General features: G+C 47.7%; 1 protein-coding gene across 2 annotated transcripts in view; it reads left to right on the top strand.

The window, feature by feature from the left end:
* LOC110511523 (proprotein convertase subtilisin/kexin type 6) overlaps positions 1 to 14,253 on the top strand; it is an 85,069-nt gene extending 70,816 nt beyond the window's left edge. The window contains exons 20-21 of one of the 2 annotated variants that reach the window (XM_036963434.1): positions 9,085 to 9,197; positions 12,644 to 14,253. In XM_036963434.1, the coding sequence (XP_036819329.1) occupies positions 9,085 to 9,197; positions 12,644 to 12,741 (211 nt within the window). In that variant the 3' untranslated portion in view covers positions 12,742 to 14,253. Of the gene's footprint in view, positions 1 to 5,439; positions 5,561 to 9,084; positions 9,198 to 12,643 lie in introns of those variants that run through there. The other variant, XM_036963435.1, reaches the window with a different exon arrangement.
* The last annotated feature ends 926 nt before the right edge of the window (positions 14,254 to 15,179 follow it).

Raw genomic sequence — 15,179 nt, forward strand, 5'->3', positions numbered from 1 at the left:
CTCCTCCCTCTGCTCCACTATATCCTTCTGTTTGTTCTCCCTCTGCTCCTCCTCCCTCTGCTCCACTTTATCCTCCTGTTTGTTCTCCCTCTGCTCCACTATATCCTTCTGTTTATTCTCCCTCTGCTCCACTATATCCTCCTGTTTGTTCTCCCTCTGCTCCACTATATCCTTCTGTTTATTCTCCCTCTGCTCCTCCTCCCTCTGCTCCACTATATCCTTCTGTTTATTCTCCCTCTGCTCCACTATATCCTTCTGTTTGTTCTAACTCTGCTCCTCCTCCCTCTGCTCCACTTTATCCTTCTGTTTGTTCTCCCTCTGCTCCACTATATCCTTCTGTTTGTTCTCCATCTGCTCCACTATATCCTTCTGTTTATTCTCCCTCTGCTCCACTATATCCTCCTGTTTGTTCTCCCTCTGCTCCACTATATCCTTCTGTTTATTCTCCCTCTGCTCCTCCTCCCTCTGCTCCACTATATCCTTCTGTTTATTCTCCCTCTGCTCCTCCTCCCTCCGCTCCACTATATCCTCCTGTTTGTTCTCCCTCTGCTCCATTATATCTTTCTGTTTGTTCTCCCTCTGCTCCACTATATCCTTCTGTTTGTTCTCCCTCTGCTCCACTATATCCTTCTGTTTGTTCTCCCTCTGCTCCACTATATCCTTCTGTTTATTCTCCCTCTGCTCCACTATATCCTTCTGTTTGTTCTCCCTCTGCTCCACTATATCCTTCTGTTTGTTCTCCCTCTGCTCCACTATATCCTCCTGTTTGTTCTCCCTCTGCTCCACTATATCCTTCTGTTTATTCTCCCTCTGCTTCTCCTCCCTCTGCTCCACTATATCCTTCTGTTTGTTCTCCCTCTGCTCATCCTCCCTCTGCTCCACTATATCATTCTGTTTGTTATCCCTCTGCTCCACTATATCCTTCTGTTTGTTCTCCCTCTGCTCCACTATATCCTTCTGTTTGTTCTCCCTCTGCTCCACTATATCCTCCTGTTTGTTCTCCCTCTGCTCCACTATATCCTTCTGTTTATTCTCCCTCTGCTTCTCCTCCCTCTGCTCCACTATATCCTTCTGTTTGTTCTCCCTCTGCTCATCCTCCCTCTGCTCCACTATATCCTTCTGTTTGTTCTCCCTCTGCTCCACTATATCCTTCTGTTTATTCTCCCTCTGCTCCACTATATCCTTCTGTTTGTTTTCCCTCTGCTCCACCATATCCTTCTGTTTGTTCTCCCTCTGCTCCACTATATCCTTCTGTTTATTCTCCCTCTGCTTTTCCTCCATCTGCTCCACTATATCCTTCTGTTTGTTCTCCCTCTGCTCCACTATATCCTTCTGTTTATTCTCCCTCTGCTCCACTATATCCTTCTGTGTATTCTCCCTCTGCTCCACTATATCCTTCTGTTTATTCTCTCTCTGCTCCACTATATCCTTCTGTGTATTCTCCCTCTGCTCCACTATATCCTTCTGTTTATTCTCCCTCTGCCTCATTAATTGGTATGTCTCTCGCTGTCTCGCTTTCTCTCTCCCTTTCTCTCTTGCTCTTTCTCTCAAATAATTTGTTCCAAACGCCTAGCCTTAGACAACAAGGCACAATGAAAGTTCCAGAGGGATCCGACACGCTGAACTAGCACGCCGGTCTTGAGGGCGATCACAGGAACGCAGTGCGGGTCGATCAGGACCTGATGCAGCTGCCGAAGTTGAGTCGTCGTCGGACGGCTGCTGTTGTAAAAAAAAAAAAACACAGCTCCACTATATCCTCCTGTTTGTTCTCCCTCTGCTCCACTATATCCTTCTGTTTATTCTCCCTCTGCTCCACTATATCCTCCTGTTTGTTCTCCCTCTGCTCCACTATATCCTTCTGTTTATTCTCCCTCTGCTCCTCCTCCCTCTGCTCCACTATATCCTCCTGTTTGTTCTCCCTCTGCTACACTATATCCTTCTGTTTATTCTCCCTCTGCTCCTCCTCCCTCTGCTCCACTATATCCTCCAGTTTGTTCTCCCTCTGCTCCACTATATCCTCCTGTTTATTCTCCCTCTGCTCCACTATATCCTTCTGTTTATTCTCCCTCTGCTTCTCCTCCCTCTGCTCCACTATATCCTCCTGTTTGTTCTCCCTCTGCTCCTCCTCCCTCTGCTCCACTATATCCTCCTGTTTGTTCTCCCTCTGCTACACTATATCCTTCTGTTTATTCTCCCTCTGCTCCTCCCCCCTCTGCTCCACTATATCCTCCTGTTTGTTCTCCCTCTGCTCCACTATATCCTTCTGTTTATTCTCCCTCTGCTCCTCCTCCCTCTGCTCCACTATATCCTCCTGTTTGTTCTCCCTCTGCTCCTCCTCCCTCTGCTCCACTATATCCTTCTGTTTATTCTCCCTCTGCTCCTCCTCCCTCTGCTCCACCATATCCTCCTGTTTGTTCTCCCTCTGATCCACTATATCCTTCTGTTTATTCTCCCTCTGCTCCACTATATCCTCCTGTTTGTTCTCCCTCTGCTCCACTATATCCTTCTGTTTATTCCTTCTATATTCTGTCCTTCTGTTTATTCTCCCTCTGCTCCACTATATCCTCCTGTTTGTTCTCCCTCTGCTCCGCTATATCCTTCTGTTTATTCTCCCTCTGCTCCACTATATCCTTCTGTTTGTTCTAACTCTGCTCCTCCTCCCTCTGCTCCACTATATCCTTCTGTTTGTTCTCCCTCTGCTCCTCCTCCCTCTGCTCCACTTTATCCTCCTGTTTGTTCTCCCTCTGCTCCACTATATCCTTCTGTTTATTCTCCCTCTGCTCCACTATATCCTCCTGTTTGTTCTCCCTCTGCTCCACTATATCCTTCTGTTTATTCTCCCTCTGCTCCTCCTCCCTCTGCTCCACTATATCCTTCTGTTTATTCTCCCTCTGCTCCACTATATCCTTCTGTTTGTTCTAACTCTGCTCCTCCTCCCTCTGCTCCACTATATCCTTCTGTTTGTTCTCCCTCTGCTCCTCCTCCCTCTGCTCCACTTTATCCTTCTGTTTGTTCTCCCTCTGCTCCACTATATCCTTCTGTTTGTTCTCCATCTGCTCCACTATATCCTTCTGTTTATTCTCCCTCTGCTCCACTATATCCTCCTGTTTGTTCTCCCTCTGCTCCACTATATCCTTCTGTTTATTCTCCCTCTGCTCCTCCTCCCTCTGCTCCACTATATCCTTCTGTTTATTCTCCCTCTGCTCCTCCTCCCTCCGCTCCACTATATCCTCCTGTTTGTTCTCCCTCTGCTCCATTATATCCTTCTGTTTGTTCTCCCTCTGCTACACTATATCCTTCTGTTTGTTCTCCCTCTGCTCCACTATATCCTTCTGTTTGTTCTCCCTCTGCTCCACTATATCCTTCTGTTTATTCTCCCTCTGCTCCACTATATCCTTCTGTTTGTTCTCCCTCTGCTCCACTATATCCTTCTGTTTGTTCTCCCTCTGCTCCACTATATCCTCCTGTTTGTTCTCCCTCTGCTCCACTATATCCTTCTGTTTATTCTCCCTCTGCTTCTCCTCCCTCTGCTCCACTATATCCTTCTGTTTGTTCTCCCTCTGCTCATCCTCCCTCTGCTCCACTATATCATTCTGTTTGTTCTCCCTCTGCTCCACTATATCCTTCTGTTTGTTCTCCCTCTGCTCCACTATATCCTTCTGTTTGTTCTCCCTCTGCTCCACTATATCCTCCTGTTTGTTCTCCCTCTGCTCCACTATATCCTTCTGTTTATTCTCCCTCTGCTTCTCCTCCCTCTGCTCCACTATATCCTTCTGTTTGTTCTCCCTCTGCTCATCCTCCCTCTGCTCCACTATATCCTTCTGTTTGTTCTCCCTCTGCTCCACTATATCCTTCTGTTTATTCTCCCTCTGCTCCACTATATCCTTCTGTTTGTTTTCCCTCTGCTCCACCATATCCTTCTGTTTGTTCTCCCTCTGCTCCACTATATCCTTCTGTTTATTCTCCCTCTGCTTTTCCTCCATCTGCTCCACTATATCCTTCTGTTTGTTCTCCCTCTGCTCCACTATATCCTTCTGTTTATTCTCCCTCTGCTCCACTATATCCTTCTGTGTATTCTCCCTCTGCTCCACTATGTCCTTCTGTTTATTCTCCCTCTGCTCCACTATATCCTTCTGTTTGTTCTCCCTCTGCTCCACTATATCCTTCTGTTTGTTCTCCCTCTGCTCCACTATATCCTTCTGTCTGTTCTCCCTCTGCTACACTCATTATTCTTTGTCATCTCCATAATTGTCTTTAAATCAGATGGCTTTGTTCAGTCAAACAAGATCAACAGGACTGACTGAGGGTGTAAATCTCACCTGCACCGATGCTGAGAATTTAATGGCAGCATCAACATCCCTTTAGCTCACCGTAATGACTGAGTGCGGGGTGGAGAGGGGCACTCGCTTTCTCAATCTCTCTCTCGTTCTCTCTCTCCTCTATCGCTCTTTCTCTCTCCTCTCACTATCCCTCCTCTCTTTCCACTGAGGAGTGGGGAGGGAGAAAGCTGTTTTTGACGCACAGGGATTTTTATAAATCAGTCCAGTGGTTTATGGGAGATGTCAGGAACAAATAGAGGCTCTGATAGAAGGTCATGGTTTTGCGACGGCACCAGGGATGGATTCTTCTTTAGTTCTTTCTCAATGTCATCGTCTTGCTCTCTCTTTGTCTCTCTAGCTCACTCTTTCCTTCTTTACATCTCTCTCCCCTCTCTCTCTCTAGCTCTCTCTCTCCCCTCTCTCTCTCTCTCTCTCTCTATCCCCCCCTCTCTCTCTCTCTCTCACTCTCTCTCTAGCTCTCATTCTCTCTCCCCCTGTCTCCCCCTCACTCTATTTCTCTTCCTCTCTCACTTCCTCTATCTTTGCTTCCCTCTCAGTTTCTCTTTCTTGTTTACTCTCTCTGGTTTGGGGCAGGAGATGGAAATGGCAGGGGAAAAGATGGATAGTGAAAGGAGGAAGAGAAGGGGTGTGGGTGGCTCGTGGCCACGGTGCTAGAAGGCAATAAAATATCTGTAAAGGCTATGACCCATGGGTAACAGGGCAAGGAAAGGTTTTAATTACAAGAGAAGGAGCGACAGAGAGGGGGGGGGGGGGGGGAGAACCTGTTTACAGTATATATCACATCATATGAGAGTCTGAAAAAGAGGGCTTTATTATTGGCATGCAGAAACATCAAATATTATGTTGTTCTATTTCGATCTACTATTGAAAGCCACCGGTTTTTAAAAAATGATGAAAAACCTAATCATATCGCAAAGAACTAATCCTAATCAGCATGGCCAGTTTAAATCAACGTAGTCTATCTTGTGACTCCACTCACTTTCTCTCTCTGTCTCTGTCTGTCTCTCTCTCTGTCTCTGTCTCTGTCTCTCTCTCTGTCTCTGTCTGTCTCTGTCTCTGTCTCTGTCTATCACCTCTTTCTCTTTCTATTGCTTTACAGTTCTTGTTGAGCCATGTCACTCTCTCGCCCCCTGTCCCATCATCCACTCTCTCGCCCCCTGTCCCATCATCCACTCTTTCGCCCCCTGTCCCATCATCCATTCTCTCTCCCCCTGTCACATCATCCACTCTCTCTCCCCCTGTCTCATCATCCACTAGGTCAGACCCTGTCCCATCCTCCGTTAGGTCAGACCCTGTCCCTTCATCCACTAGGTCAGACCCTGTCCCATCATCCACTAGGTCAGACCCTGTCCCATCATCCACAAGGTCAGGCCCTGTCCCATCATCCACTAGGTCAGACCCTGTCCCATCATCCACTAGGTCAGACCCTGTCCCATCATCCACTAGGTCAGACCCTGTCCCATCACCTGTTAGGTCAGACCCTGTCCCATCACCTGTTAGGTCAGACCCTGTCCCATCACCTGTTAGGTCAGACCCTGTCCCATCACCTGTTAGGTCAGACCCTGTCCCATCCTCCGTTAGGTCAGACCCTGTCCCATCATCCGTTAGGTCAGACCCTGTCCCATCACCTGTTAGGTCAGACCCTGTCCCATCACCCACAAGGTCAGACCCTGTCCCATCATCCGTTAGGTCAGACCCTGTCCCATCCTCCGTTAGGTCAGACCCTGTCCCATCACCTGTTAGGTCAGACCCTGTCCCATCCTCCGTTAGGTCAGACCCTGTCCCATCACCCGTTAGGTCAGACCCTGTCCCATCACCCACTAGGTCAGACCCTGTCCCATCACCCACTAGGTCAGACCCTGTCCCATCACCTGTTAGGTCAGACCCTGTCCCATCACCTGTTAGGTCAGACCCTGTCCCATCACCTGTTAGGTCAGACCCTGTCCCATCACCTGTTAGGTCAGACCCTGTCCCATCACCTGTTAGGTCAGACCCTGTCCCATCACCTGTTAGGTCAGACCCTGTCCCATCACCTGTTAGGTCAGACCCTGTCCCATCACCTGTGAGGTCAGACCCTGTCCCATCACCTGTTAGGTCAAACCCTGTCCCATCACCCTCTAGGTCAGACCCTGTCCCATCATCCGTTAGGTCAGACCCTGTCCCATCACCTGTTAGGTCAGACCCTGTCCCATCACCTGTTAGGTCAGACCCTGTCCCATCACCCACTAGGTCAGACCCTGTCCCATCACCCGTTAGGTCAGACCCTGTCCCATCACTCGTTAGGTCAGACCCTGTCCCATCACCCGTTATGTCAGACCCTGTCCCATCACCCGTTAAGTCAGACCCTGTCCCATCACCTGTTAGGTCAGACCCTGTCCCATCACCCGTTAAGTCAGACCCTGTCCCATCCTCCGTTAGGTCAGACCCTGTCCCTTCATCCACTAGGTCAGACCCTGTCCCATCATCCACTAGGTCAGACCCTGTCCCATCATCCACAAGGTCAGGCCCTGTCCCATCATCCACTAGGTCAGACCCTGTCCCATCATCCACTAGGTCAGACCCTGTCCCATCATCCACTAGGTCAGACCCTGTCCCATCACCTGTTAGGTCAGACCCTGTCCCATCACCTGTTAGGTCAGACCCTGTCCCATCACCTGTTAGGTCAGACCCTGTCCCATCACCTGTTAGGTCAGACCCTGTCCCATCCTCCGTTAGGTCAGACCCTGTCCCATCATCCGTTAGGTCAGACCCTGTCCCATCACCTGTTAGGTCAGACCCTGTCCCATCACCCACAAGGTCAGACCCTGTCCCATCATCCGTTAGGTCAGACCCTGTCCCATCCTCCGTTAGGTCAGACCCTGTCCCATCACCTGTTAGGTCAGACCCTGTCCCATCCTCCGTTAGGTCAGACCCTGTCCCATCACCCGTTAGGTCAGACCCTGTCCCATCACCCACTAGGTCAGACCCTGTCCCATCACCCACTAGGTCAGACCCTGTCCCATCACCTGTTAGGTCAGACCCTGTCCCATCACCTGTTAGGTCAGACCCTGTCCCATCACCTGTTAGGTCAGACCCTGTCCCATCACCTGTTAGGTCAGACCCTGTCCCATCACCTGTTAGGTCAGACCCTGTCCCATCACCTGTTAGGTCAGACCCTGTCCCATCACCTGTTAGGTCAGACCCTGTCCCATCACCTGTGAGGTCAGACCCTGTCCCATCACCTGTTAGGTCAAACCCTGTCCCATCACCCTCTAGGTCAGACCCTGTCCCATCATCCGTTAGGTCAGACCCTGTCCCATCACCTGTTAGGTCAGACCCTGTCCCATCACCTGTTAGGTCAGACCCTGTCCCATCACCCACTAGGTCAGACCCTGTCCCATCACCCGTTAGGTCAGACCCTGTCCCATCACTCGTTAGGTCAGACCCTGTCCCATCACCCGTTATGTCAGACCCTGTCCCATCACCCGTTAAGTCAGACCCTGTCCCATCACCTGTTAGGTCAGACCCTGTCCCATCACCCGTTAAGTCAGACCCTGTCCCATCCTCCGTTAGGTCAGACCCTGTCCCATCATCCACTAGGTCAGACCCTGTCCCATCATCCACTAGGTCAGACCCTGTCCCATCATCCACTAGGTCAGACCCTGTCCCATCATCCACTAGGTCAGACCCTGTCACATCATCCACTAGGTCAGACCCTGTCCCATCATCCACAAGGTCAGACCCTGTCCCATCATCCACTAGGTCAGACCCTGTCCCATCACCCACAAGGTCAGATGCTGTCCCATCACCCGTTAGGTCAGACCCTGTCCCATCACCCACAAGGTCAGACCCTGTCCCATCACCTGTTAGGTCAGACCCTGTCCCATCATCTGTTAAGTCAGACCCTGTCCCATCCTCCGTTAGGTCAGACCCTGTCCCATCACCCGTTAGGTCAGACCCTGTCCCATCACCTGTTAGGTCAGACCCTGTCCCATCCTCCGTTAGGTCAGACCCTGTCCCATCATCCGTTAGGTCAGACCCTGTCCCATCCTCCGTTAGGTCAGACCCTGTCCCATCACCCGTTAGGTCAGACCCTGTCCCATCACCCACAAGGTCAGACCCTGTCCCATCACCTGTTAGGTCAGACCCTGTCCCATCCTCCGTTAGGTCAGACCCTGTCCCATCATCCGTTAGATCAGACCCTGTCCCATCCTCCATTAGGTCAGACCCTGTCCCATCACCTGTTAGGTCAGACCCTGTCCCATCACCCACTAGGTCAGACCCTGTCCCATCACCCGTTAGGTCAGACCCTGTCCCATCACCCGTTAGGTCAGACCCTGTCCCATCCTCCGTTAGGTCAGACCCTGTCCCAGAACCTGTTAGGTCAGACCCTGTCCCATCACCCACTAGGTCAGACCCTTCCATAACTATTTATAACATAATTGTCTTCTTGTCTTCTTGTCGCGTCTTCTTGTCGCTATTCATTATCCAATACATTATCTTTCTCTTTCTCAACCTCCCCCCCTCTCTTTCTCTACCCCTATGTCTCTCTTTCTCCCTCTCAACCTCCCCCTCTCTTTCTCTACCCCTCTGTGTCTCTTTCTCCCTCTCAACCTCCCCCTCTCTATGTCTCTCTCTTTCTACATCGCTCTGGGGGGAAAAAGGCCCACCTTGTTTTCTGGACGTATCCCATACTCTTTCTTTCTTTTCATTCTCTCTCATTCTCTTTTGTCCCTCCATGTTATTGTGTGGGTGCGGTGTCCAGGTGTGAGGAGAATTGCCTGAGTTGCGACGGCCCCGGGACGACCTGCGTCAAGTGCAAAGACAGCTACAACCTCGTCAGCAGGACGTGCATCGTGAACGCCACCTGTAACAATGGTGAGTGTATGAGAGCTTGTTGAGGGTCACTCAAAAGGCCTGAAATACACACTCAAACTTTCACACTTTCACACTTTCACACACACACACACAAATAGCGGTGGTGACACATACCCCAACAGTTCTTTCTCTGGTGGGATGTTAATACAGGAGGCTTGTGTGAATGAATTGTGTGAATGCAGAACAGATTGGCGAGGGGTGCTAACAATGTCATTACTGTGACCCCTGTGTCACACTTAATCTCTTTCACCCTGAGTGAAGTAGGTGGCGGTTCTGAAAGGCATGTAATTGCCATTAACAAGTGCTTTGAATTCTCTCTCGGAGCATCAAGTTGCATCCCAAATTGCACCCTATGGGCCCTGGTCCAAAGTAGTGCACTATATAGGGAATAGGATGCCACTTGGGAGCCAGATACAGTAGCTACTGCAGCTAGGCTCTTAGAAGCTGCTTTCAGCTTTCGGCTCTCACAGCCAGAACCAGCTGCTTGGTCATTATTGTAATAACTAGTTGGTCTTTTTACCGCCATGTGAAAATGGACCATAACTGAACCGAGCAGAGGCGTTTTCAATTGAATGGGCTTCCTCCCTTTTCTGAAGTGTGTGGTGGTGGTGGGGCTTTGGAGCTGTGGTTAATGATTCATACAGTAGGCATTCACAATGGATCGTGACGAGTGTCATTTCAGAAAAAGGGCCATTTTATTCTGACTAGGAAATGTAATTGAATTGAACATTTGCGATGGTTGACAAAGGTACCAATGTGAATACTAGTTTTACTTGAAAAATATGATAGTTTTTCTTTGACATGATATTATCATAACAACATCACACCAAGATGGTTTGTTGTTTTTGAGTGGGACGACATTCATATGACACGGTGATGGTGGTATAGAATGAGATATTTAAAGGTAGTGTTCAAGTGTTTCCTACTGACTTACAGTAACACTCTATTAATGCTATTTGGCTGTGTGGAGAGAGTCAGTCAGAGGGGAGTTGGGAGAGAGTCGGACAGAGAGGGGAGTTGGGAGAGAGTCAGTCAGAGAGGGGAGTTGGGAGAGAGTCAGTCAGAGGGGAGTTGGGAGAGAGTCGGACAGAGAGAGGAGTTGGGAGAGAGTCGGTCAGAGAGGGGAGTTGGGAGAGAGTCGGTCAGAGAGGGGAGTTGGGAGAGAGTCGGTCAGAGAGGGGAGTTGGGAGAGAGTCGGTCAGAGAGGGGAGTTGGGAGAGAGTCGGTCAGAGAGGGGAGTTGGGAGAGAGTCGGTCAGAGAGGAGAGTTGGGAGAGAGTCGGTCAGAGAGGGGAGTTGGGAAAGAGTCGGTCAGAGAGGGGAGTTGGGAGAGAGTCGGTCAGAGAGGGGAGTTGGGAGAGAGTCGGTCAGAGAGGGGAGTTGGGAGAGAGTCAGTCAGAGGGGGGGTTGGGAAAGAGTCGGTCAGAGAGTGGGAGTTGGGAGAGAGTCGGTCAGAGAGGGGAGTTGGGAGAGAGTCAGTCAGAGGGGGGGTTGGGAAAGAGTTGGTCAGAGAGTGGGGGTTGGGAGAGAGTCGGTCAGAGAGGGGAGTTGGGAGAGAGTCGGTCAGAGAGGGGAGTTGGGAGGTTGCCATGTTTATGAGGTTGCCATGTTCATTAGGTTGCCATGTTCATTAGGTTACCATGTTCATTAGGTTACCATGTTTATGAGGTTACCATGTTCATTAGGTTAACATGTTCATTAGGTTACCATGTTCATTAGATTACCATGTTCATTAGGTTACCATGTTTATGAGGTTGCCATGTTCATTAGGTTGCCATGTTCATTAGGTTACCATGTTCATTAGGTTACCATGTTTATGAGGTTACCATGTTCATTAGGTTACCATGTTCATTAGGTTACCATGTTCATTAGATTACCATGTTCATTAGGTTACCATGTTTATGAGGTTACCATGTTCATTAGGTTACCATGTTTATGAGGTTACCATGTTTATGAGGTTACCATGTTCATTAGGTTACCATGTTCATTAGGTTACCATGTTCATTAGATTACCATGTTGGCCCGCTTTATGTCTAACGTGCCTGTTTCTGCATTCTACAACCCTAACGGCCCGTCCAAGAAGGTGAGGTAAAGAATGAATGAGAAGAGTCTAGGTCTGTCTTGCTAAGCCTTACTAAGCCACTATCCAGGGGATATAGAGCTGTAATGTTGGATGTTTCACATACTGTATGTAGGTGGCTATCGAGACATCTTGTGAAATGTTTGTTTATTCTGTTTTTACAGTGGCGGAGTTCGTCCAATTGGATGCACTCAGCAAGATATTGGATATAGGAATAGACACACTGCTTTCCAGACTTGGGTTCAAATACAATTAGAAATCTCTAAAAAAAACTTTCAGCTTTTGCTTTTTCCTGCTCGGAGTGCCAGATGGTCAGTGTTTACAGTTTTGGGACTATTCTATTGGCCAATTACACCAGGCAAGCTCAATCAAGCACAGATAAAGTATTTTATATTATTTCCAATAGTATTTGAACACAGGTCTGCTGCCTTCTGCAAACCTCGTAGCTCGTTCCCCAATACTTTTTTTTAAAGAAACACCCCTACGTTTGTGCCTTTAGGAAATGTTTCACGTTCAGATTCTCTCACCTTAAGTTTTAGTTACTTTCAGTTGTTGGGCCCTGCGGGGTGCTCGCTCGCTCAGGTCTCCAGGGGTGTTTCTCAATTGCATGCCGCAGGATGTGAGAGGAAGGGATGTGATTTGGGTTTGAAAGAGCAACTAGGGCCCATGGCTGTAGCAGCCTGTGAGATATATAAGGGAGGGAGGGAGGGAGGGAGGGAGGGAGGGAGGGAGGGAAAGGCTATGGGCCCTAGTCAAAAGTAGTGCACGACATAGTGAATAGAGTGCCAATTGGGACGCACTGAAAGTATTGGCCGAGCAGCCATAATGTTGCTATGAGTAAACAGTGCCTTTGTATGGCCTCACCAGGGCCTCACACCTCCATGGGAGCTTTGGTATAACAGGGAACAGGATTGGTCTGGGCTCCTCTCTGTGGTTAACAGGCTTCTCTCTCTGCACCACGGACTCTCTACAGTGACCCAATTCCACCACCGGACTAGAAAGAATATTCTAACAGAGTAAAGGGGCCATAGCAAAGTGAGAACGGAAGAGGAGGAAGAGGATGAAGGAGGAGACGGCACGGAAAGGGTAGAATGGATGGATATGGAGAAAGGATGTAGTAGAGAAGGAGATCTAGGAGAGGAGGGGACAAGGAGAGGTCATGAGGAGGGCAGAAGGGAGGGGGCTGAGAGTGGAGAAAGAGGTGAGGAGAGGGCATTTTTGGAGGATGACTGGGAAAGGGGGGGTTTGTGTAGTAGTAAAGGATTGGCACAGAAAGTTTGTATAGGGGAAGGGAGGAAAGTGTGGGAGAGGACATAGCTGTGTGTATAATCTATGAAGTCTCTCTCTCTCTCTCTCTCTCTCTCTAGCCGACGAGGTGTTTTGTGAGATGGTAAAGTCCAACCGGCTGTGTGAGAAGAAGCTGTTCCGCCAGTTCTGCTGCAGAACCTGTCTGATGACCGGTTGAGAATCCTAGTAGAGAACCTGAAGAGTGGAACCTGGAGAGGAACCCTGCGTGGAACCCACCACTTCCTCATCCACTGTACATTTCCAAACTAGCTAATGTCTGTGTCTGAATGAAAAGAAAGAGTGAATAGGCCTTCACCAGGGTTGGGGTCAATTACATTTTCCTCAATGCATTCCTGAATCCACTGAATTGAAATGGAATTGACCCCAACCCGGAACACACACTATTCCTCCCATCAATTTTACCCCGCAAAGGGTAGACTTGATTTTCATACGATACATACAGTATTTTAAAGTGGTCTTTTTTATTAAAAAAACAACATACATGTAACATGTATATTTTGTATTCTAATGCTGCATTGTTGTAAAGTACAGTACTTTTACAATGACACGTTAGTGGATAACTCTCTGATTGAACCACTGTGTTTTGGAAGTGAAGCTGGTTGATAAACCAACAGCATCACTCAAAATGGGGATGGTATTTATAAGGCACCAAGTGGAATAAGACAAACTGAAACATGAAGGGACTACTTGAACGTTTCTGTTTTCTGCTGTGTGCCCTACCGAATACGACCCTGATCAACTTTTTCATACTTAAGATACAAACTTCCTCACAAAAAAAAATGTTTATACTGTATAAGGCTTTTAGTTTTTTTTATAAAGAAATATGTAAAACAATGAATTACTGTAATTGTATTTTAGCAGACACTATTATTCAGAATGACTTACAGTAGTGAGTGCATACATTTTCATGTACTGGTCCCCGTGGGAATCACACCCACAACCCTGGCATTGCAAGCGCCATGCTCTACCAACTGAGATACACGGGACTATTACTGAATACTGTACAATTCCTGTATACTGTACCATTTACAATGCTGTTGTACATTCTAGAATGTGTATTTGATGTTTTTATCGTTTGTTTTTATGTATTAAATAAAAGACGTACATTGTGTATGATATCTTTTTGCATAGAAATGTTTGACACAGGCTTTCAAACTCACTAAAGCTTCAACCCGAATAAGACTCATCAGATTTCGACAAACCAATTCCAAAACAATACAAGGTGTTTGTGAAGTCAACATTGTTGTTTTAAGTTGTGTCTAAAGCCTCAGGCCTAGATTCAATCCATTCACCGTGTTTAGCCGATGTCTGAGGTGGCACTGCGTTGGAGCTGTCACATCCACAAGTGGTTTCCAGTGTCAATACTATCCTAGACATTGCCTTTGGATACACGGAGTCGCAGAGACGGGCTAGCTGACAACGTCACGTAAACAATGGGGCAGAAGTCTGTGTGTTGCTGTGATTCTGGATGGCCAGATAACTAGCAACAATGATAAGAAGCTGCCGTGTCGGGAATCGTAGGTGGCTCGTTTCAGCTCGTTGTATATTGATACCATGTTGTACTGAGGTGTTTTGACTGCTCATGTCTAAGCTGATATGGCAAATTCGCTAGCTAACCAACAACTGTAATGCATCGATAACGACAATAAATGCTCATTGTGCAAATTGATTTATGTTTTTAATAAACATTGTGGAGGTAATACAGTTTACATGTAAACAGTCGAAGCCAACCCTGTCTGTGTTGCGAACCCGTCGGTTGTGTTGATAAACAACCAACTGTCTTTTAGTAGAAACCCCATGCAGCACAAGTTGACCACTGGAATGTGTGATGTAATCTTCACTTTGATAAGGCTGATATAGATCGTTATTATTTTGTTGAATGATTTTAAATGTAATTTCCATATTGCCTACACTTTCTCGTTCTGAACTTCTAAAGCTAGTGGAAAGGGTGTGGCGTCGTGACAATGACCACATGAGCAGTCGCTCACCGATTTGACAACTCTAACGCAGTTACTCCTCCGACATCGCCTAAATAAAAACAATGATATGCTATGCAATTGTCGGTTAACGCTGAACTGATTGAATCTAAGCCTCAGTTTTCACCAGCATGACTTAAACATCATTTCATTTAGCTTGGCACATTACAATGCGTTCTCTAATTGAAAACACCTTGCAGTGATTTCACTTAATCTCTTGTCCTTTACATTCGCAAACCTTCTTACCAACATGATGGTTTAAATAGGATTTAGTGTCAAAATTCTGATCACTTCAGGGTGTCTGATAACACCATGCTCTCTGGAAATCATGTTTGTTCAAGCTTTTTAAGTCTAATGCTGACTTCCCAGAAAACACACAACAACCCCACAACTATGTCTGACGTTGCAATTTACAAAAATGTCCTGTGGTAATCCTGGTAAATTTAACACACAGTCAAATATTCCTTTGGTACTTCTCCTGTGGTAGTCTTGTGGTACTCTGGGTTATTCCTGTGGTACAAGCCACAAGAGCATTAGTGAGGTCGGACACTGATGTTGGGCGATTGGGCCTGACTTGCAGTCAGTGTTCCAATTCATCCCAAAAGTGTTCGATGGGGTA

The sequence above is a fragment of the Oncorhynchus mykiss genome, chromosome 26 (assembly GCF_013265735.2).
Source record: "Oncorhynchus mykiss isolate Arlee chromosome 26, USDA_OmykA_1.1, whole genome shotgun sequence".
Classification (NCBI taxonomy): Eukaryota; Metazoa; Chordata; class Actinopteri; order Salmoniformes; family Salmonidae; genus Oncorhynchus; species Oncorhynchus mykiss.